The 22,489-nt window shown below is 43.4% G+C and overlaps 1 protein-coding gene across 6 annotated transcripts in view; it reads right to left on the bottom strand.

The window, feature by feature from the left end:
• Positions 1-3,498: 3,498 nt before the first annotated feature.
• FHIT (fragile histidine triad diadenosine triphosphatase) overlaps positions 3,499-22,489 on the bottom strand; it is a 584,721-nt gene continuing 565,730 nt past the window's right edge. For all 6 annotated transcript variants that reach the window (XM_048315660.1, XM_048315656.1, XM_048315659.1 and 3 more), the window contains 2 exons: positions 11,297-11,400; positions 3,499-3,820 (listed from right to left, as the gene is read on the bottom strand). In XM_048315660.1, the coding sequence (XP_048171617.1) occupies positions 11,299-11,400 (102 nt within the window). In that variant the 3' untranslated portion in view covers positions 3,499-3,820; positions 11,297-11,298. The remainder of the gene's footprint in view (positions 3,821-11,296; positions 11,401-22,489) is intronic.

Below are 22,489 nucleotides of genomic sequence, written 5' to 3'. Positions count from 1 at the left end.
TCACCCTACGGAGCTATTGGCAGGAGAGGTGGCAAGTTGGAGAGGACTACAAGGGAACTCTGCATGATATTTTTTGATGAGCTGATTATTCAGAAATTTCACAAGAGCTGAAATATATCACTCTGTTCTGAAACTCACAGCCCTGCCAACACACACGACAGCTTACATGAACAGCAGCATTTTCTCCTTCACAGTGTTGCTGGCCTGCACGTCAGGAACCAGATGCGGGAATCGGACAAGGCTTTTCAGTAGCCATCGACCACAGTGACAGTGAGAGGTGGGGAGTGGATAGGAGGACACAGAAAGCTGACATAGAAATTATTTTGGTACTTTCATGGCTGTCACTATGTGTGTATTTGGGCTTGAAAGTTTTTCATTAGCTCTGTGGGTACTGGGGCATTAAGATTTTGATTGATTTACAGCTGGGTATGAGATCACCCCAGATCCCACATGGATTCAGGTATTTTTATTTCAGGAGTGCTTAGTCCCTGGCCACATTTCAGGGTACTGTCACATGCCAGGAGCTGACCTTGACTCTCCCCATTGCAGCCAGGACGCGCTGTCTTGGCATCGGCCTGAGTCTGCAGCCAAGTCAGGCTCGCAGAGAGACCAACAGAACATTTTCCATTCTCTCCAACATTAATTAAAAACAAACCGCTGGGTTATTTGAGCACAGAATCAAAAGAGAGCTGGATACCTGGTGGCTGGGTGAATGTGTGCTGGGGGAGGTTAGAAGCAGCACAGATTTCTGAATTAACAACAAAGTCTTCAAGGAGCTGACACGGCCCACCCCCAGCCCGTTGATCTGTCAGCACACAACCATTTTGAGCTGCCTGGGGTGGCAGCAGCTGTCCCATGGAGAACCTGGAGCTGGTACATCTGCATCTGGAGCAAGAACAATGCTGAACTGCTAAAAGACAAGTAACAAACATCCTCATGCTGCACTCACAGCCTTTGCTGAAAGTATTTGAGCTGCCTGGCATGGCAGGAAGTGGATGCACGGGCTGATGTGTCCCCATCAGATGTGTGCTCCCAATAACCCATCTGTTTTCCTGTGTGTGTCCTGAGACACCTCTTCTGCAGTTCCTGTTCCAGGACAGTCAGGGAACAGAGGACAGGTGGAGCAACATCCTGCTCCTAACCTGCTTCTACCAGTCAGTGAGCACTGTGGCTGAGCCACTGCTGGTTTACTCATGGAAATAGAGGCAAAGCCTTGCAGCCTTCAGAGGAACTGCTGCTTCAGGAAAAACTCTTAGAAATTGAAAAAGTCTGGGAAATTTTCGTGTGTGTAAGGACAGGGAACGAGGCTCTGAACTCTGTCCTGTTTTGAAGCCACCCCTTTGGGACCACTCATCCTGTGCCATGTCCATCTGAGCCACTGCAAAGGTGATTTTTCCCTTGTTTCTTGCTTTGGATGAGGGAGCTCAGCACTGCAGCATTCCCCAGCCCAAAGACAAGCCCCAGGCACTACCCCCATAAAGGTGAGAGATGAAGGTTGAAAAGGACAAAGATGGTTACAAAGGCCATCAATGCCTTTAGCACAGCATCTCCTCACATTTCCAGCAACTGCATCTCTGCATACAGCTTCCTGCCTGTTGAAAATTAAGTCTGTAAGAAACATATAAATGATCCATACACCATCTCCAAGGCCCATGTCTTAAAAAAAAGGCAAGGGTTTACTCCACATACTGCTGCAGGATGTCATGTACTTCATGATCTGCCTTTTCTAATCTCTCCTTATCTCTCACTCCAATCCTTTCTCATGTCCCTCATCTATTGCAAATTCCCTTTTTAAGCTGGAGCGAAGCACATAAATATTTTCATGCTGCATAAATAGGTTGGTTTGTGCATAATGTCACAGGAGGCTTTTTTTAAAAACAGGACCTTTAGTGCTGTGATAACGGCCTCCTCATTTACACAAATGAAATCTTCCATGGAGCTCAGCACTCATCTGCTCTGCAGCCCCCATGCAAAATGCTTGGCGCGGCGCCCGCTCAGGCTACAGAATTAATACAGAATATTCCATACTAAATAGGAAGCCATTTAGCACCAGGTTTGAAAATACCTTGCAAATGTAACTGATACTGAGGTTTTTCTTTTAGTGTTCCCCAGCAGCACAACTATTGTCTTCCTTCTATGTGAAATCACAGCTACTTGAAATGCTTAAGTGCAAAAGGACAACCACTTGTGTTGGCCCATTTGCCAGCATCTTTGACCATTCTGTCTGCTCACCTTAGCTTCTCTGTCGCTTCTTGCTCCCTGACCTTCATTTCCTGTTTATTCAGCCCTTGCTCAGGGTCTAAAAAGTGCAGACACCATCAAAATGGACTTTTCATTTACTCTGCACGGAAAAAGAAATAGTGTTACAATCTGTACAGTTTTTAAAAGGGCTAATGGAAGATATTGGGGGCCACACTGGGTCATGGTAAGTCTTTGAATCAAAGTGGTTTTCAGGAGCAATATTTAAATAGCACCACAGTAAAAACTGGAAACAAACATCAGTCATTTTGTTCTAGTATTTCTGTTTATATTTGACAAGCATAAAGACTTCAAGCCAATGGACTGAATGGCTCTGCAGTACAGAGCAGAGAGAGAGACTCGGGGAAAATTAAGAGAATTCATCCACTGTGCATTTTCATACTTCTCAGGTAGGGTTGTAACACTCCAGGACAGACTATCATGGAACAGTTTAATTTGTTCTGAACATGATCACACTGTGCTGCCAAGCAGGCAAAGCTCTACTAGGCTCTGGTTTGGACCTGAGCCTGACCTCCTCAAGCCCTCAGGTAGACTCTGCACCCTATGGCCTCCCTCAGCATGGCTCTTATTGAAAGACTTGGGAGCATTTTGTTTTTCATCCTGAATTTGGGGGACACAGAAAGCTTTGGTTGCTTGCTTCCCTGCAGCTCCAGAGAAGGATTATGGGTGCTCTTTTCATGCAAATATTGCTGTCTCATGTCTTCTCTCTTCCATCTGTTGTTTGACTTCTTTTCCTGTATTACGTGTTAGCAATCAACAACTAACCCATGGTGGGTTTCTTCCTGTGTGGGGTTCTGAACACAGCATTTCTTGCCGAGAGATTGTTCCACGTGGGTGGCTCCCACGTGCTGTTTGTTGCTGGAAGCAGCCATTCATGCCAGTCTAACCCTAATGTGATTACTATCCCATGAGCAACTTCACATATTAATTGTTTTACTGAAGTGTTTTTTATCACTTAAAGCTCCAGAAGCCTTGTCATAATGTATTAAAAGAACAGAGAAAAGAAAGATCTCAGGAAGCTTTATACTTCTTGTTATAAACTCATCTGAAGAAAAAAACAGCTCTCCAAGTTTATCTTGGCTAGTCTGTAACAAAGCCTTGTTTTGTAGGAATTGCCATACTGCTAAAATATCTAATTGTTCTATGATAAAATAGCCTACATACAATAACAATAACAATAACTGAATCAAAGAGCACAACATGGAGTAAACACTTTTATAAAGTACCTGAACACAGTAGTTACCTGATTTTCCTGGAACTTTATTTCTATTTAGGCCAAGGGACAATTTAAAAAGATTCGTTCCCAAGTACACAATTCAGAAAAATATGAGTTACAATTCAGAGCAATATTTTAAACCAGTGCTGTTTAGTTGTCTTAGCTGGAATTCAACCTTGACGATATCCAAAGGTCCAATAAAATTTTTCATAGAAGAATCCCATATTTGTAGAACATAATAAAATTATTGAGCTGCAGCTCCAGGGCCACTGAGAACTGGGGAATGAGGTCGTTCTTTCTGGGGACTTTCTGATGTCATGGGATGTGTTCCAAATACTTTGTTACCTGAGAAATATCAAACATAACAGATCATTACATATAATAGCAGCTTAGATCTTTGTTAGTAAGACAAAATGTGAGGCTGTTTATTACTAACAACTTAGGTGCTCATTAGTGTGTTCTGACAGGAGTCACTGACAGCAATAGGCAAAAGGAGGTATTCAGTGTTAAACCCCCACACAGCACATTGCAGCTCCTATTACAGCCTTTGCAACAGAGAAAGGAGAAAAGCCTTGCATGCAACTATTTAAAAATTATTTACCAGAGCAAGAAAGAGATTTGTTTATTATCTGCTTTTTCAATAAACCGCACTTCCAAATAATACTAATGCCTGCCTTTCATATCGGGCTTTTCATTCCTAACTCACAAAGCGACCTTGGATGGAGGTCAGGATCATTTTACAAAAAACAAACATGAAGTGAGGCCACCTCTCTGATGCCCCTGAGTAAGACAGCATAGTCCCCAGCTCTGTTGACCGCTCCTCATAGGAACAAAGTATTAGAAAGGGCATCCTGTGTCATCAAATCCAGCTTCTTACTCTTCAAACCTATTTTGCTATAATAACCTCATACAAGACTCTTTGGGGCTCATGATCTCTTATATAAGCTCCTACAAATAATCTTTCAAGACTATCATCTCTTGTATATCCTCATCCATTCTGACCCTGTGGTGGGACTCTGCCTAATGCCAAGGAATGACACACTGGTGATTTGGGACCATCACCCTGAAAATGCCCCCAGCCTCCCACGCTGGAGAATGAATGGAGCATTTCTTGCCATGTCTGCTCCAATTTTATGCATCTCTTGGTGGTCCATCCTAGTAAAAGACCTGTAATAGGTGCCATGACAGATGTAGAAGGTGTTCCTGAAGCAGAGAAATAGAAATGCTGAGAGCCTGACAGCTGTGGAAGCTGTGTGTGAAATCCGTGCACAAACTCACGGCACAGTTGCTACTGCAGTGGTAGCTGAAGGCTCGCAGCAGCCCCAGGTACTGACACAAATGGGGCAGTTGAGTTTATCCCTGCAATACCTCTGCTTTGTGTAGAGACTGATATCCTGGCAAACAACAGAGACTCAAGTACGCTCAGTCCAACACATTTCCAACATCCATCAGCCTCTTCCTTTCTCAAATAACTACTTACTGGAGGAGTCATTAATGCCTTTCCACCTACACAGCCTAGATACTGACATTCACACAAAGACAGTGTTCAAGCTTTGAGGTCATGTTCGAGTTGCTGGTTTGAATGTCTCTCTGGGCAGTTCTATTATGCAGCAGCTACAGCAACAGGATACCATGATACAAACCTTTGCTAATAATTGAGCATGAAATGGGCTTTTGGCTTGGTATCTTCAGTTTTGTACCTTTACTTCAGAACATGTTTAGAGCTGGCTTCAATACTGGGAAAATTATTTCAGCTTATTAAACACAAAGCTGTTACCCAAGTGTTAGACGAGGGCACGGCCCCCGAACTCACTCCCCAGGGCTGCACACGAGGCTCGGATCTTGCTGCTGTTGTGGCTGCAATTCCCCAGCCACCCACTTCTTTGTTTGATTGTCTTTTCTCACTGAAACATATGTTTCCCATTCCCACGGCATTTTGAGCAACAGTTTCCATTGTAAGCCCCTTCTGACTGACAGTTTGATGGCAGCCTGTGAATCACTTGGCACGTGTTTCGTGAATCTGCTTCAAGGAGGGCCTGGCTCCTCAGTAAGAGCATCCTCTGGCAGCTTTGGGGGCAAGAGATTAGCACCATTTTAGCACAGGTTTGGGTGTAAAAATACTGGTATCATCCTTACTTGAAGCTCAGCGTTGTCCTGCACCCCAGCTCTTTTACCCCAGGTCCTGGGACAAATGTCCATCACTTATGCTCGGCTTTCCCCATTTTCTTCTCATACAATGTGACACACAAAGCCAACGATGAATCAAGAACTGATCACACTGACAATATTTGGTTTTGACAGGCAGCCCAGGTAGGCATTCAGGCTGCTGGATGAGCAGGTTAACAGAACATTTGGCTGGCAGCTTTCTTCACCAACAGTAACACATTTGCTGCTTTGCCTTTATGCTGTGCAATCGTTTTCGTGTCTCTGGCCCTGATGTTTCTACTGTAGCTATAATTATAGGATCCAAGCAGTGCTGTATGGAATTCATGTACTGGACAGCTGAATTAAATGGCCACCTATAGGGAAATGAAAGTCCAGAGAATGAGGTGTATAACTTTCAGGGCAGTACTACTGCCAGCCTCAAAAGAGAGCCCTGGAATGGGTGTGAGGGCAACATTATTCCCTCCCACAAGAGGATGACATTCATTTATAACTCTAGTTAGCTCTCCTGCAGCTCTGTTTTCATAAGAAATAATCATATGCTTCAACCAGAAAAATAATCAACCTCGACACTGAGGCCACTGTGCATTAGCACACCACATTTATTTGGGGAAGCCTTCTGCCCTGAGCTTTCTAGTCTGGGTGTCACTGCTGTACACAGTCACTGCACCACTTCTGGCTGTTTACACCTTCTCTTGAAGAGGTAATGTAATTCCTGTGTATAAACCTTCTCCCTTCTGCAGAGTTGGAGGGTCTGGATATTTTACACTTAAAAAATATCAGCAAGGGCCAGATTATGTTTGTTGGATTTGTGTTGATAATTAACTTTCCTTTCATCCCATTGAAATGACAAAAACATTACTTTATATGTACTTACTGCTGAAAAAAGAGAATTTTGGGTGGAAAAGCACAGACCCTATGATCTGATCCATCTTCTCTTAGCTATTTCCAACTACTTAAAGCATAATGTCACACTGAAATGCACACTTGGAGTGCTGCATTCTCTTCTGACAGATTGTTATGATGTTTTTCAAGGTGGCCTTCATAAAACATGGGTTTCTTTAAGCTTATACTTCATTCTCAGGTCATAATAGTTTCACACAGACAAGCAAGCTGCCAGCTCCTGCTTTCTAATTAATGCTTCTTGGAGGCTTCTGAGTGGAGGATGTAATTAATAGCACTTAAGTCTGGAGTGCAGAGAAATCTATAGCAGATTACTGGGATGTGTATTTACTTCACGATTACACACAAACAGCTCCTAGACCATGTCCTCTGGGAATTGCCCAGGCCCTGGCACCACCTTCACTCTAACTCCAGTGTAAGCACTCAAAAGGTTGCCCTGCTTACGCAGTGAGGCTCTGAAACTACTGAGGGTCTCTGCTTGCTGCACGCCTTGTCCCTGCTCCCATGTCCCTTACCACAGCATGCTGTGTTTTTCACAAGTGCCCAGGAATTCTGCTTTGCCAACAGGCAGCGCCTAGTGCAGAAAATACCTCTGACCATGCCTGTGTTGTCACTGTGGTGCCCACCCAGGGGACAACCTGCTCTGTGGCCCACAGTGCAGGTACAGCATCGTCTGGGGCAGACTGTGTCCTCACTGCGTCCTGGATGCACTCTGTGGATCGCAGGCATAGCCATTATTTTGTGGGTTTATGCAGTTTAAAGTACCAGAAATAATAGGAGGGTTTTTCTTACAGAAAAACAAGCAAAGATGGGTGTTGCAAGTCATTTTTTCATACTTGCCTAAATTTAAGGAAAGTGATGGGATTTCTCTGGTGTTCACGCTCATGCATGCAGCATGGATTGTCACGCTCCAGAGGTGCTGGAGCAAAATCAGATGCAATTCAAATTGCCAGTTTAAATTCCCCCTAGCCAGCTGCTGCTATCAGTGGTAATTTCCCTGCTGAAGTCAACAGAACAGCATTTTTCCACACATGCCGAGATCTTGGTGCAGAACAGGCAGCTCTGAGGCAGGATGAGTGCTCTCAAAGAATGAGTGGGGAAAAAAAGAACAAAATTTATACTCTCCAGAAAAGCTGGAACAACTATATTATCCAGAAACATTGCCAGACTGGGGACAAGGGGGAGAACTGACATCAGAAGTCTTGCAAGACTGTGCAGGACACATTATTTGGAGGGATTTTTACAAGAATTTGGCATGTTGCAGGACACAAAATATTCAGGTGGTTAAGCAATTAAAAGCTGTCGAATATTTGTAACTCCAAGCACTTGGCAACAGAATATCACTGTCAACTTCTTTATGCAAAGGTACATTTTGACATGGTACTTAAGACTGACTACTTTTCTAATGGCATAAAAGTATTACTTCAGCAATAGGAAAACATCTACTGAAACTTGTGCAGCCTGGTTCTTCCTTCAGAAATAACAACACAGAGCGAAACTGCCTTTGAAGAGAAACATTTTTCACATACTATCTGAAGGTTAGTAAGTCTTTTAATCTTTAGCCTTTTTCCTGGCATGTGCAATTTAAAATGCACAAAACAGACTATCAAAACACTCAGCTATACATAGATAGAAAATTCAAAAGGCGCATCTGAAAATAGGCTTGGAAATTAGGGTGCTGCATCAAATCCTGCTCTTTGAGTAAGGACTTTTTCCCTGTGGATCCACCTCAAGAAACAACCAAGTTATCAAACACAACTTACCATAGGACAGCCAACACGGAATGAGAAACAGCTCCCAAAGAGATTCTAAAGAGGTAAACTCTTGGTGCTGCTAAGCAAGAGAGTGATTAAGTGGGGAAATTCTGTATTAAATATCCTCCCCCCAGAAAGCTTTTCTTTCCTTTTCTTTCTCTCTTCTGGAGTCATGTGGCGTTCTCCAGAACTTCAGCTCTGCAGACACAGTTCTGTGAGCAGAGCCTGCACTTGCTGGGGTTGTTCAAGAAGTGACAAGTCCTTCTAATGAGGTGGGATACACTGGCATGGGGAAACCCGGGGGAAGACCAGAAACACATGCAAAACACAAATTCACTCACTGATTTCAGTTTCATACACTCCAGGCAATTGCACACACAAAAGATTTAAAGATAATAATTTTCTCAAGGGTAGAAACTTAGCAAGGCTAAATGGGTTAATTTCTTTAAGCAAGTGGGTGGATATCTTGGGTCATCTGGGGACTGACGTAGATGCAATTAACTGTAGTCAGTCAGCCAGCCAAGAGGGATCAGCAGCAGCAAATGAAGTAGGGAGAGAACCAAGAGCTTCTTGCCTTATTCAAGTATTTCTTAGGGGAAAGAAAAGTTACTTGCAAGTCCTTCTTGATCAGATAGTCTCTAAATACAGGTAAAAGGTGCTACTGTACCTAGTCCAGTCATATAGGAGTTGTGGCAGGTGGTGAAGGACTTGTGATAAATGGAAGGGTAGCTGGAAAAGCCCTAAAACACAGCTTGGTCTGCCCAGGCTAATCTAGCTAATCTGGGCTTCTTTGAACAAAACAGTGAAGTAGAAAAATAATGCATGAGGCCTTTAAAATTGCTACTTATTGGCTGCAGAACACCCACATTCAGCTCTTTCTGACTTTCCCTGTGCTGCATGAAAAAACCTCAAGTCAAGTGTCATTCAGGTAAACATACAAATGGCAAAATAAATCATTTGTAGGTGAAATTCAAAAATAGCTTCAAAGAAGGATGCATATAACCCTGTTAATTTGACAAAAGTTTTCAATCTTCATCACTTTAGAAGCAAGGTTAAGAGAGAAGGTAAAGGCTGAGAAATACAGAAGGTGCAGAGAACCTTTGTCTCAGGTTCAGAGCCTTAAACCTCAGAAGCAAAATAATGTCAGGGAGAAGAGATTGACAGTGATGCCCAGTGTTGGGAATCAAGGGTTGGAAGGACTGCCTGTCCTAGGCACTCTCATGATAATGATGCCAGGAAGATTTAATTTACCAGTTTGTTCTAGGAAAGGTAATGACCTTAATATCATGGGAAATGTATCAAGAGGTCATCCATGCAGACACATGCTGATTCATTTTCATAATAAATGGAAATAGATGTCCAGCCACATGAATTTGCTTGCAGGAATGAATTTATATATCCAGCTTTGTGTTTAGTATCAGAAGAGATAAAGAACATTTTATTGATATGTGGGGATTTAATTCCAACCCATTTGAGAATCTCTAGAAAAAACCACATTTCCAATTAATTTCTGACCAGAACAAAAAAAAAATCCCTCCCAAACCTACCAAATCAATAAAGGGAAACAATATCACACTGGAATAGGGATGTGTCATTTTCCCCTAAGTACTGCTCATTTGTTGCTGTGCCATAGATGAAGCACCACACAATGCCTCTGTTAGAGAAGGGTGCTTACACGTGCATTACCAAGAATATGCTCTTCCTGGCTAAGTAATTCATTTTTGAGCAGCATATTTCTGAGAAGGTTAAAAGTGGGTGTCTAAATGCAACTCCAGCAGCCACTGCAGAAATGTGACTGTGTAGCCCAAACCCTGCTGCTCCAAACCCTGGAGATCCCAGCTGCTGGGGAGAAATTTTCTTCACAGATGGGAATTACATGTGTTACATGGCTTTTTCTATACCCATCCACAGAACGGTTGGCATAGCTACTTTGGCTGGAGAAGACAAGAGCATGGTCATGATGCAAGAAAAAATGGAAGAGGCAGTCTGATGAACTCCAAATGGAGTCATCCAAAATGCCATCCAAATGGCAGAATAGCACAGGAGATGAGAGCTGCCACGTAAGTGTGCCACGCATACAATGCACAGTTTAGTTCAAGATTTCTCAAGCTGGGCTGCAAGCAGTGAGTCACACAGAGAGAGGAGGGTTATTTAAGGGATTTTGGTTATCAGAGGAAAAACATGAAACAGACAGAAATGACAGAGAAGTGAGAGTGCTGGATGATGGCAAACAGCATATGGGGAGCAGGGGAGAGGGAGCTTTTGGCATCCTTGCTGCAGCGTTACATCCCAGCCTAACTCACATTGATCTCCGGGGGCCAGTTCATTTCTGCTGGAACAATCTGGCTCCTGGGACTCCAGGTACAGAATGAAAAACTCTCAATTTCTAGAGACCAATGTTAGTGTTTGCCAAGTGTTTTTTCTTTTCTATTCCTCCCTGCAAATAATTTTTTTTCCTTTTAGGACCAGTGGAAAATTTAGTAGAACAGGCAGTTTTCCATCAGGCTTAGTTTTGGAAGTTGAACTGATCGGATCATTTAATACTTGACAGGTGAAGTTAGTATTTGCTTATCCGCTCTATAGTCTGAATTCTGATGCAATTTTGTATGTATAGGTGCATATGCATATGTGGCTGTACACAGACACACCAATTTTAGCTCTTTGTAGAGGTACCAGGGCTATTTTCTGTCCTGAAAACAGAGGGAGGATATCCTAGGTTAAAGTCTCCTCTTAAGTAAGTGCTGATGGTTCTCATTTCCAGATACACTACTATTTTTGCTGTCTGGAAAAAAAATGCAGGATGGTGCTGATTTGTTCAAGAAGGAGCATGTTATTTCAGCTGCTGTTGGAGTGCTGTGTCCTTTTGGAAACAACACAAACCTAAGAGCTTTGGTTTCTTTTGTTCCATTCTAGGTATTTTCCCTGTTGTCCTCAAGAAGCCTCTGGAGGCTTGAGCAGAGTTTTGTGTGTTGCAGGAGTAAGTCAACATTCAAACCATTACCTCTAATTTTCCTGGAAATACTTCTTCAGAATTTCTGCTTCAGCTGCCATTTCTTCTTCTGTCCTCCACTTGTCAGGGGAATCCTCTTTGTCATGTCGTTGCAACTTTTTTGAGGGAGAAAGAAGAAAAAAAAAAGTCTGTTGATTTTTTTTTTCCAGTTTTAGTATCAATTTTAGGGCAATCAATCTAACTGGTCCACGTGTCTTCAGGATGGATGGAGCTGGTGATGAAGAGAGGAAGCGTGAAGGTTGCTGGCCTAGAGTGGTGACGGGGTTAACTGGCTCTGCTGCATTTACAAGGACAACACCAGGTATCAGGGTGAGTGACAGGCAGTGACAGGCTCAGCTTTGTGGGCTGATGGTCAGACACCTTGTGAGTCTTTGATGCAAAGCTGGAATGTTGTCTTGGTTTTGAAAGACAGGTGTCTGCTAAGGAAGGCAGAGGCCCCCCTTGAAGTGGCAGATATAACCCCTTTTCCCTCCAAGTTATTATATTTTGAAATCAAGGGCCTTTAGGCAAAGATGTGGGAAATAGGAATAACAGTTCTTTACTCTATATATATATGTATATAACCAGTCAAACAAAACAACAACAACTCTGGCAGTAACAGCAATCACAAACCCAGCCCCAGCCTTCTCGGCTGTCAGGCCCTTTCCCCTCGGGTGCAGTTCCGCTCGCAGCCGGCAGGGGCGCTGGCGGCTCCCGGTGAGCAGGGCAGGTGCGATGGTTCCCCCGCGGCTGCAGGGGGCGCTCCGGAGCGAGCTTGGGGAGCACGCGGCACTGGCGGCCTGGGATCCCGGGAAGGGATGGGACAAAGGCTTCACAAACCCCTGGGCAGCTGATCCCAGACTCTCAGGAACAGCAGGCTGGAACGGCAGGCTGGAACGGCAGGGATGAACACAAATCCCGGGTGGCAGACGAGATGTATCCAGATGGGAAAAACCCACGGAGGCCCAGGCAGGCAGGGTGAGCAGGGCTACAGCGTAGCGAAAGCTCGAAGCAGCAGCGGGGCAGGGCAGCCACAGCTCGGTCTCCAGCAGGGCAGGGAAAAGCGGCTTTTGGGGTCCCGGCGTTGCTTCCAGCAGGAAGAAAGAACGGCCAAAAAGAAAGCAGCAGCAGCTCCTTTCTCTGCAGCTTCTCTCTCCGGACGCTCAGAGCGAACTGTCCCCACACCCAGGTGTAGACAAAAGAGTAGCCAGGCCCGCCCCACTCCCCTTTTTGTCTTTCTTAAGTACAGCTATTTGTCCCCTAGCAACATGCATATGGGAGAAAATTCCTTTAACAGGAAAACCTAAGACTAAACTAAAACCCCAACAAATGTAAAACAATAGGATAACACTCAGTTACTTTGAAGCACCCACCACACCAGTGGAGTGAGGTGGACATCTCGTCAGAATTTCCTGTAAATTTTTCTCTCTGTCTTTTCCTCTGCCCATGAGGCCAAGCTTTCCTATCAAAGACCTATTGTGATAACAAGGCCCTGTTGCAAATGTTTCCCACAAGCAGTTTATATTAATACTTTTTTTCATTCCCTCTCTGCATGCAAGTTATTAATCCTTCCCTCCCATTGTTGAAAGCAAGACACATCCCTGGTCTAGAAACAAAACCTGTTGTTTTAAGCATAATTATATTTCATTGATTTCTTGGAAAAGTATAAGAAACATATAATTTTTGTGTCCAACTTGCACACTATGACCACAAAAATTCACTCTATCCCATATGCAGTAACTATTACATGATATTGTCCCAGACATGATAATTTCTTCCTTTGCCACTCAAGAATAAGGGAGAAGCTGATGGCTTTGCTGCTTTCCTGAAGAGGGGAGTTCCATATCATGGTAAATACTGGCACTTCAGTGACTATTTGTGCACACATCCATTCAAAGAACGCCTGACATTTGTCAAGTGAAGGCAGCATTTACACCATACAGCAGAAACATTTACTTAATGGATTAAGTATTGAGATTCCAGTGGTTCTCTAGGTTTAGAGCACAGATTGCATTAACAGCACCAGCACTTCTAAGGAACTTCATAATATCAACTTTTTGATGTCGCTGTTGTCCCCAGGGATGGCAATAATCACCACACAGAATTCCAGGATAAAGTGGGATTATTTAATTAATTATCACCTCGTTTATATAACTTGGTGCGCAATAGAGAAATTACATTATTGGCTGCTTGACCGTACACCTCCCAGAGTGATTGGCTGAATGCTACGACGCCTATTTCAAAATATTTTCTTCAATAAACCAAAACAAGACCGTGCAGGTGCAAGATAGAGAGTTAGCTTACAAAACCATCTTTCACTGTTTCTCAGCTGAAGCATGAGAAAGGAAAACTTCACAAAATGCTTCAGCAGCTGGAAAATTCCTCTGCTCCCGCTTTTTAGCATCCACATTTTGTTAATGTCATGAAATGAAGTTGAAAACTAATGAATTTACACCTTTTATTCCAGGACAAATTTTAGTATGGAAGATGAAGTGGTGAAAAAACAAAAATGAAGCCATCATGAACCTGCCAAGCAAACTGCATTACTGTATATGGCATGTTTAGCAATAAACTAGGATTGTTAGCATACCTCCAACTCACAAATACTTTTATTTGTACTATGTTTCTCCTACTCTGAATTTTGCTGCCAGCTATAGTCCTATGTAGTTTTACACTCTGCAGCACAGATTTCTCCCTGCTCAGCAGATGAAGCTGTATTAGAAAGCCATTTCCTTTCATGCCAATACAATGCAGTAGCTGTAGGCAAATTAAAGTGTATTACTGTTCAACTCATAGAAGACTAATCTTCATTGTTATGTTAGCACTAAGTGTGTTATAAATCCATCTTGTAATAATGCCACAGAATTAGAGAGAAAGATTTAAAAGCCAGGGACAGGTACAGGCTATACACTACCAGCACATGCCCTGTGTTCATGTGTCTGCTCTCACCCTCTGCACACACCCACAGGGTGTGTATACCACAGCTGACCTGGCAATGAGTTGTTGGAAAGAATATTCATCATCTGTACTTTCTATGGACTGGGAATGCTCACACTTCACAAGAGGATGCACCAGGACAAGGCAAGTGGTGGTAAATCTGAGGTGTGAGCTGTTCTCTGAAAAAAAGCAGTGTCTTGCTCATTCAACCTAACACTGGGGGTAGGTACAGCAGGCAAAAGCTGGAGGGCAAGGGAGAGCTGCCCGAGTTCCTCCAGGTCTCCTTGTTTAACCCACAAGAATTGCTTTTAGTGATGTGGTTTGGCTGCTGTTCTCCCTTGCTATCTTGTTTCTGCACAATCCAGGAGAGAGCTGGCTCCATCCGTGGACACTGGTAAAGTGGGGGTGTGACTTGTAGGTTGTGATTATTTTCCTGTTCAAAGAAACTGAAGTGAGTAGTAATAAGGAGGGTTAACCTGCAATGGCTGCTGTTGTTGTCTAAATTAAAACTGTGCAGTTACAGACCACAGTGACTTCTCAAAGCTGGCAAAGGCGAGGGTTTCTTCTGCTACATAACAGCTAACCTTTAAAAATAATCAATCTTTGACTTGAGGTTAAAACAGATGTATGGGGAGCAGCAATGAATCTTGAAACTTGCCTGGAAGAGCCCAGCAGCCCTGGCTGCCGGTGCACAGCCCCGAGACACACAGCAGCCCCAGCCAGAGCTCAGCACAGGCATCTCAAGCCTCTCTCAATGAAAAGGTGCCTACACATTTTGTGGGCACACTGAGAATGTCAAACAAGAGCCTGAGGTGTTAAATCACTGCTGCAGCCAACATATTCATTGTTCAACTGACTTATAGATGAGTATTATTTCAGTATAAAATCACTACATCTACCCCCAAACAGGATCCCAGGACTACTGTGGGCTCAGAGCTCTTACTGTGCCAGTCATTTCTGAGGTGCAATCGGCAACTATCACCCCAGTGCCACTCAGTTTCTGGTAACTACCAAACTAACACTGGAGATCTTGGGAAAACCACCTCTGGTGGCTGCCTACCCTTCTCTGACACCACCATCCTGCAGCTCTACTACAAGCCAAACCACAGAGCCAGCCACTTTGATGCAGAACAGTTAAATTATGGATAACCTTGCAAGATGAGGAGTCCAGAGGAGGCCAAGAAGCACCTTCTCTATGAACACAGGCTGAGAAAATTTGGGCTGTTCAGCCTGGAGAAGAGAAGGTTGCATGGAGACCTCACAGCACCTTTCAGTATCTGAAGGAGGCCCACAGGCTAGGGAGAGTGACTCTTCATTAGGAATTGTAGTGATAGGAAAAGGAGTAATGGGTACAAATTGAAATAGGGGAAATTTAGGTTGGATATTAGGAAGAACATTTTTACTGTGAGGGTGTTGAGATGCTGGCACAGGTTGCCCAGGGAAGTTGTGGATGCCCCAACCCTGGCAGTGTTCAGACACATTGGATAAGGCCTTGAGCAACCTGGTCTAGTGGGAGGTGTCCCTGGCCATGGCAGAAGTGGTTTGGGACTAGGTGATCTTTAAGGTCCATTCCAACCCCACAACATTCCATGGTGTTCTGGGTGCTAAAAATATTGCAGGTTCAAGATCAACAGCACCAACGAACAGATGACAAAATAAAGCTTGCCAATACCAACTCTAGCTCAGGGATTGCACATACTACGAATCCACGGAAGCTGAAAAGCACAATGCAGGTCCACCTGTGCACCTCCCTGGTTCTTCAAATCTCCTGGATCTGCCAGGGATCTCTAACGGTGACAAGGTAATGTGATCATGGATGGGTTTGGTCTCACCTGGTTATTTAATGTGTTCTTATGTAAAGTACTTTTCAACCGGGTTCAGTTCTCCCTGTGAGTGCCTCTGTAAGCTAAAGCTACTTTATGTAATTTTTTTGTTTGTTTGTTTTAATAAAGAGAGGTTAAGAAAGTCTCCTTAGTATTTTGGCTAAGTTGTAAAGCTACTTCCAGGAGAGAAGAACATAGATATTTCAGTTATAAATTGTACTGATTCAGAATTCAGGTGGGAAACAAACATAACTGTTGATACTTGTTTCTTAGGGACTTCTGTGCCTCGGAGTGCGTTCATATTCACATGCATATCCAAGTCCCAGCTGTGAATCTGCAAACATCTGACTTGCTATTGAAAGTTTGGATTAAACTGAGGAAGCAAAACTCTCTTGCACCTCAAGAACACTCCAAGGTTCTGCTCAAACTAAAGGGAAAAAGAGTGCCTCTATTTGTCAGATACCCATCCATAAAAAGTAGTGACTTATCCATCTTTCCTACCTGTCAGACAGTAAAAGCTGGATAAGTTGAGCTGACATCCTTAGTCAGATATATCCAAACACAGACTAGCTTGAAGTTTGTGATACTTTCTGTACAACAATTCTACTTCTGCAAACTAGTGCACGCCAAGGCAAGGTAAGTCTATAAAACCTTTTCTGTAGGGCTCCAAACTAGCTACTGTTTCAAAGCAACTGGTACTTGGCCTGTTTTCTTAAGAGAAAGGTGAGGCAAAAGCATTGCACTAGGTGGACAAAATGTTTTACTGCAAAACTCAGAAAGGCCCGACTTCTCTGTAGCCAAACGTGTTTGTAGACACTCACTAAAGGAGTGTCTCTGAATCCTGAGCATCAACAGGATGGTGGGCAACCCCCTCAGCATAGCTTGGATAACCCCAAAAGGAGGGAACAGGATGAGAGACCATGAACAGCTCTTTTAGACAATCTCTATTATGCTAAATTTTTCTTTTAATATTCTGAACAAGCACCGAGACACACATTAGTCAATTCTCTAATTGCAGTTGCCCAGCAAATTACACACTGTATCTGCTCCACATTCTTCAAGCACCAAGACTCTTGTTTGTAACTGTGAACATCTTCTCGCCTTGCAGTACAAATAAATGCACTATTTCTAAGATATGCCCTTCTTCAAGCAGATCATTACTGATGTCTGACTTCTTGGGCTTCCTGATAAATTATCCTCTTCTTTCACCTCAAGCAGAAAATGCTCTTCCACTGATAATCTATGACTGTCAGTCTTGATTACATGTAAACAGTGGAGCTCTTTGAATATTTCTGCTTGTGAAAAGTGTTCATTTTCTCACTCATGTCTCCCAGTGTGAGATGCTGGCAGACCTGACAGCTGTGCTTTATGTTATTTTATTAAAGTTGCTAGTGCTGCAGAATGGTCTATGTTTTTATCAGTGCAATTCTTAAGGGAAACACAATATTGTTTTATAGCACATTCACATTGGGCGACCTCTCCTTCTTGCCCTTTGTGAAGGAGCCCAGAATTCTCAACACAGCAGACTATAGGGGACCTGGGTCTATGACTGGCTGTTGCTTGAAGTGATATGTATATTATGTTTTTTTCTACTTATGCCATAGCACCACCAGAAAAGCAACCTGTGGAAATATACTGCACTAGCCAAAACTACTGGGAAAAAGCTTTTATGGTAGCTAGAACTATTCTCACTCTCCATGAATATTTATAGTCGATAGTTAAGAGTTTATAACCTCCAATGCATTTAACTAAAAGAAAAATTATAGTGATGGAGAGTAATTACACAAAACTGCAGCAACATAACAAAACGCAGCTGCTTCAGCAATTATAAAATATAGTATTATCAAAACCAGCAGCTAACAAAAAAAAAGAATGAATTTTTGCCAGTGGCTTGATTCAGAGATTAGGCATTACCCAGCTGCAGTTCATTATTACCAATACACCTTGAGATACCCAGGCATCTTTCCTGTACTTAACTCCTACACTGTGGTGAAATATTCAGAGTGATATCTCAACATCAGATTAACACATAAACCATGAGGAGGCTGAAAATCTAATTTCTTCTCACCAGTAGAAACCCTTTTCCAGAGGCTGGAGACAAACTTGATCCCAGGGCTGCTACACGTTGCTTCCCCCAGCTCCCTTACGGCAGCAGAGCTGTGTGACCAACACACTCCAGAGCACACTCCTGCTCCTGTTCTTGCACTGCAGCTGTGGTGGAGCATCCCACCCCATGGGAGACAAACTCCAGGGCTGAGCTGGCTCCGGGTCCTCAGCCCTTTGGTGATATACTGGTCCTGGTGATGACTTCCAGCCACCTAAGCCTCCTCTGGTACTGCTTTTACAACTTAACTCCTGAATTGCTTCCTTTGCCTTGTTCCCCCTGGTCTTGACCTCCTTGCTCTTTTTCCCCAGCGCTTTCTTTCCTTTTACTTCACTTTGTATTTCACTTATAACCTAATAAGAATTCGTTTCCACCCTACCCCACAATGTGATTAAATGCAGCATTTACTGCTATTATCTGTACCTCCTGCTATGCTCCAGCCTTTCCTCACTCTCTGCTGTCTTGCTGAAAGGAGTGTGAGCTTTTTGGTAGGTGCCCTCCTCTGCCAGTCTGAGCCTCCATCTCATTTCCTTCAGTTGCAGCTCAAGTCCTGACTTGACTTGCAATGTAAAATGAAAGAATAATGGATGAAACACAGTGATTTCATGAAGCAGCTTCTCAGGGATGCTGGAATCACATGGCCTTACACATCCTGTTCTATCTGCCTGGGGGAAATCATTGCAGCAGCTCCCAGCCCTGGGCTTGTCTTCCAGCTGAGCATCACCCCTGTCCTGCTCAGGGCCCAGGAAAGGCAAAAACAAGGCAGAGAACAAGCACAGCAGGCTCCCCCTTGACCACACAAGAGACCTACCTGACTTTGTGTTAATACAGTGCTGGAGGCCTCTCTGCCCCCACCAGCTGCTGTGGGATCAGGGCCCCTTTCCAAGCCCCTGTTCCACTGCTCCCCCTCACAGCCTGAGCAGCTCAGACAGTTCAGTGCTTTCTGCATCTCTTGGTGTATTTCCATATTTAATTACAGCTACAAAACTGCTGTAATTTAATTGCTCTAATTTACAGTGAACACCCACATCCTATAATTTTCTCATCTGCTGCCTTTGCTTATGATTCTATATCATACAGATATCTGTGTTTCCATGAATCAGAAATCCCTGATTTTGGGGTGGGTTTTGCTTGCTGCATTAAATCTGAATTATTTAAGGAGATGGGAAGAAAGCCTGAATTATCTGCATTTTATAGGAGACAATTTTTAAACTATCTACTGGAAAATCCTTCTCCAATCTGCATGAAATATGCTTCTACCTCACAGCTGCTGATATTGCTGCAAAGCATGTATTCCACTGGAAACCTCAGTTTATCAAAGCTGTGTTTTAGAGAGCGGTGCTTCTTTCCCCTCCTGTTGACTCTTTGTCATAGTGACTGCAAATATTTTTTCAGTTTTATTGTTGTGCTTTGGGGAAAGACTTGAACCTTACACTTCACATGGACATATGAATAACTGCACACTTTTTAGCAAAGCACTTATATGAAGAGAATTTTGTGAAAACACATAAAGGTTAAGTAAAACCCTTAAGCATATGTGTTTAAGTGCTTTGCTAAAATAAACTCTGCAAACCCCAGTTTCCAACAATTCAGATAAGAAAAAAGAATAAATATAAAAGGGACCTTAAGAAATTTGCTTTTGAAAATATAAAAGACAAGTAAGCCCACAAGAAGAATGACAGTTGTATAGAAAACACGTTTGCCATTCGGTGAAATATGTAGATTGCACTCTGAAGAACTCAGATCTTGACAGACTTCCAGTTTGGCTCCAACTGAGATAAAATTCTTGGAAAGTGAGCACATTATAAGGGAGATACTTGAAGGAATATCCACTGGGGTAAGAAGTCCTGCCAAAGACTTGGGGAACTGCTATTTACAACCTGATTTGAATCCAGGCAAGAATCTATATCAGTGTTTAGATACATTTTCACCATGCCCATTATCCTCCTAGTTAGCAGATAATGTTTGAAACACCTCTGTAGTCTTCCTCACCTGGGAAGAGAAGATGGATTTTTGTGGGGAGCTTCCTAATGGCCTTGCCTACAGAGGGCTGTCTGTACAAGAGAAATGTGTCACACAGAGACCTGGTTAAGAAATGGCAATGTCATCAGTGTGATAATGTTGGAGGAAACCTTATCCTGCGTGCACAGCCTGCCATGCAACATTACTCATTTGGAAAAAGGCTATTTTTAATCAAGGAAAAGCACTTTAATCAAGGATAGAGTCAGTGATTCAAAAATTTCATGCAGGTGCATGTATTACTTGACTGAAAGCCTCATCCTAAAAGGTCAGAGCTGCAGAGAGATGTGCATGTCCCACTCCAGGAGCAGAGATAACCTCAAGGTGCCTGTATCAGGCTGATGTATTCTGGCTCCTGCTGCAGTGAGTTTCAAAGTCAGAACTTCCCTTAGTAATCTTCTTAACTTTAGACAAATATTTGCCGTACCCTGAGCACACTCAGTAAGATTCATGACATGCCAAGGAAAACACGTGAGTTAAGGGGGTTGATCTGGTTTATTTGCTTTCTTTGTCTTTTTCTGACGGCACAAAGGATATCAGCTGCAGGTCCTATGGCATTGGCACAGAGGCAGTTCACCCTGCAGGGGAATGGGAGCATGCCCTCATCTCCAGGGGGGAGTTCCACCTCTCTCATCACATCTCTGGGATGTGCAGGAAGAGCCAACAGTGGTCAGAGTGTATTTCTTCTCTGGGGAATTAGTTTATTCCTATTAAAACAAAAATCCTCACCCTCAGCAACACTTGCTGAAATTAAGATGAAAACATTCCATCAATGTGTTCTGGAGTAACTCATACTCTGAGTCACTCCCTCCACTGACTGTAGGGGGATTTCAAGGAGACTTCAGTGTCTGAAATGACACATACTGCATAATTGAGGTGAACCACAGGGCTTCAAAGCCTGCTTTTGTGTGTGCTTCTCAGGGGACCCCTCGCCTGCCAACAGACCTTCCCAGGGTGACCCAGTCTGCTTTCCCCCACAGTGCTCAGGATCACAGCACTCCTGGATAAAGCTACATCCCCAGACAGCATTTTCCCCCAGGCATCCCTCAAATACTTCTTTAGCTTTCAGCCTTGCACATGCAAGGCTACTTCACCACCGGGATTGCCTCCCTGGGATTTAGGCAGCCAATACCCTCTAGTAAGTAGTAAAATAAGTTGAGGAATAAATTGCTCTCATTTAACATTCACTCAAGAAAAGATGGCTGCATTTATTATGCAGCATATTGTTTTATATACTGTTTTGTTATAATAAGTCATGTTTAAAATGTCATGACATTTAAATCAACAGCAGTAAGAGGGAAATGCTGAGAAAGAGCAAGATGATCAAAAAGAATCTGAAAAATCCTGGTGAGACATTACGGGCCAAACACTCTCATCACAGTAAAAATAGTCACAAAAGAGCTTAAAACTCACCCGTGAGAAACCCAGTGTAGAGAAACCCTCCCTGCCCAGGTCTCTGTGTCCCTGTGGTATCCCCAGGCCTGTGACAGCTGGGTGGTGGCAGCTGGCTGTGGCCAAGGGACTTGGGCACCTGCTGCCAGGTCCTCCTGGTGCTCTGCATCCCCTTCCAGGTTCATCCTTTCCCTGTGCTGCCCTTTGCCACTGAGTCACTGCAATGCTCTGGACAGGTCGACTGCACACACCCCCTTGGAACTCGTTAATGCAGTTTGGCTCAGTGAGGAGCTGGGCTTCAATGTCCGTGCTGTCATATACATGAACTTTACAAACAATATAAAAGACTACTTTAATGTGGCTTCATAACCTTTGAGGAGACACAGAGCCTACCACATCGACTACTGATGAGCCACATGCATAATGGCAGATTTTCACCAGAAGGACTTTTAATGTTAAAAAAAGAAAGAGTGTGGATCAAAGGAGCTACTCTGCTCCTGCAGATTCACTGCTCTTACACCAGGTCTGGACCCATATGCCAGCATCCCTCACTGCTGCCTCCATGCTCCCTCACCCCCCTCCAAGGGAAAAAACAACAACTGCAACAACAAAACAGATGGCGATGCATCGAAACATTAAACCTGAGCCCAGTACCTGAGCTGTACCATGAATATTTCACTGAGGCATGGGGTAGAAAAGACAACAAAATGACCTTTTCTACCATCTTAAGGGATATCTAACCTTGTTATTGCTATAGACACACTGAAGAAACGCAAGAGAGAGACAAAGACTATTTAAAAGTTGTTGTGTATATTTTTAAAAACTACTATCTCAATGTTCTCATTGCAACCTGCCAATATGAATGACACTTACTTTTGCTCTGAGAAATGGAAGAAACTCTAAAAGATAGACTGCATTAAGAATCTACTG

The sequence above is a fragment of the Corvus hawaiiensis genome, chromosome 11 (assembly GCF_020740725.1).
Source record: "Corvus hawaiiensis isolate bCorHaw1 chromosome 11, bCorHaw1.pri.cur, whole genome shotgun sequence".
Classification (NCBI taxonomy): domain Eukaryota; kingdom Metazoa; phylum Chordata; class Aves; order Passeriformes; family Corvidae; genus Corvus; species Corvus hawaiiensis.
This window is presented reverse-complemented; position numbering and strand designations above follow the sequence as displayed.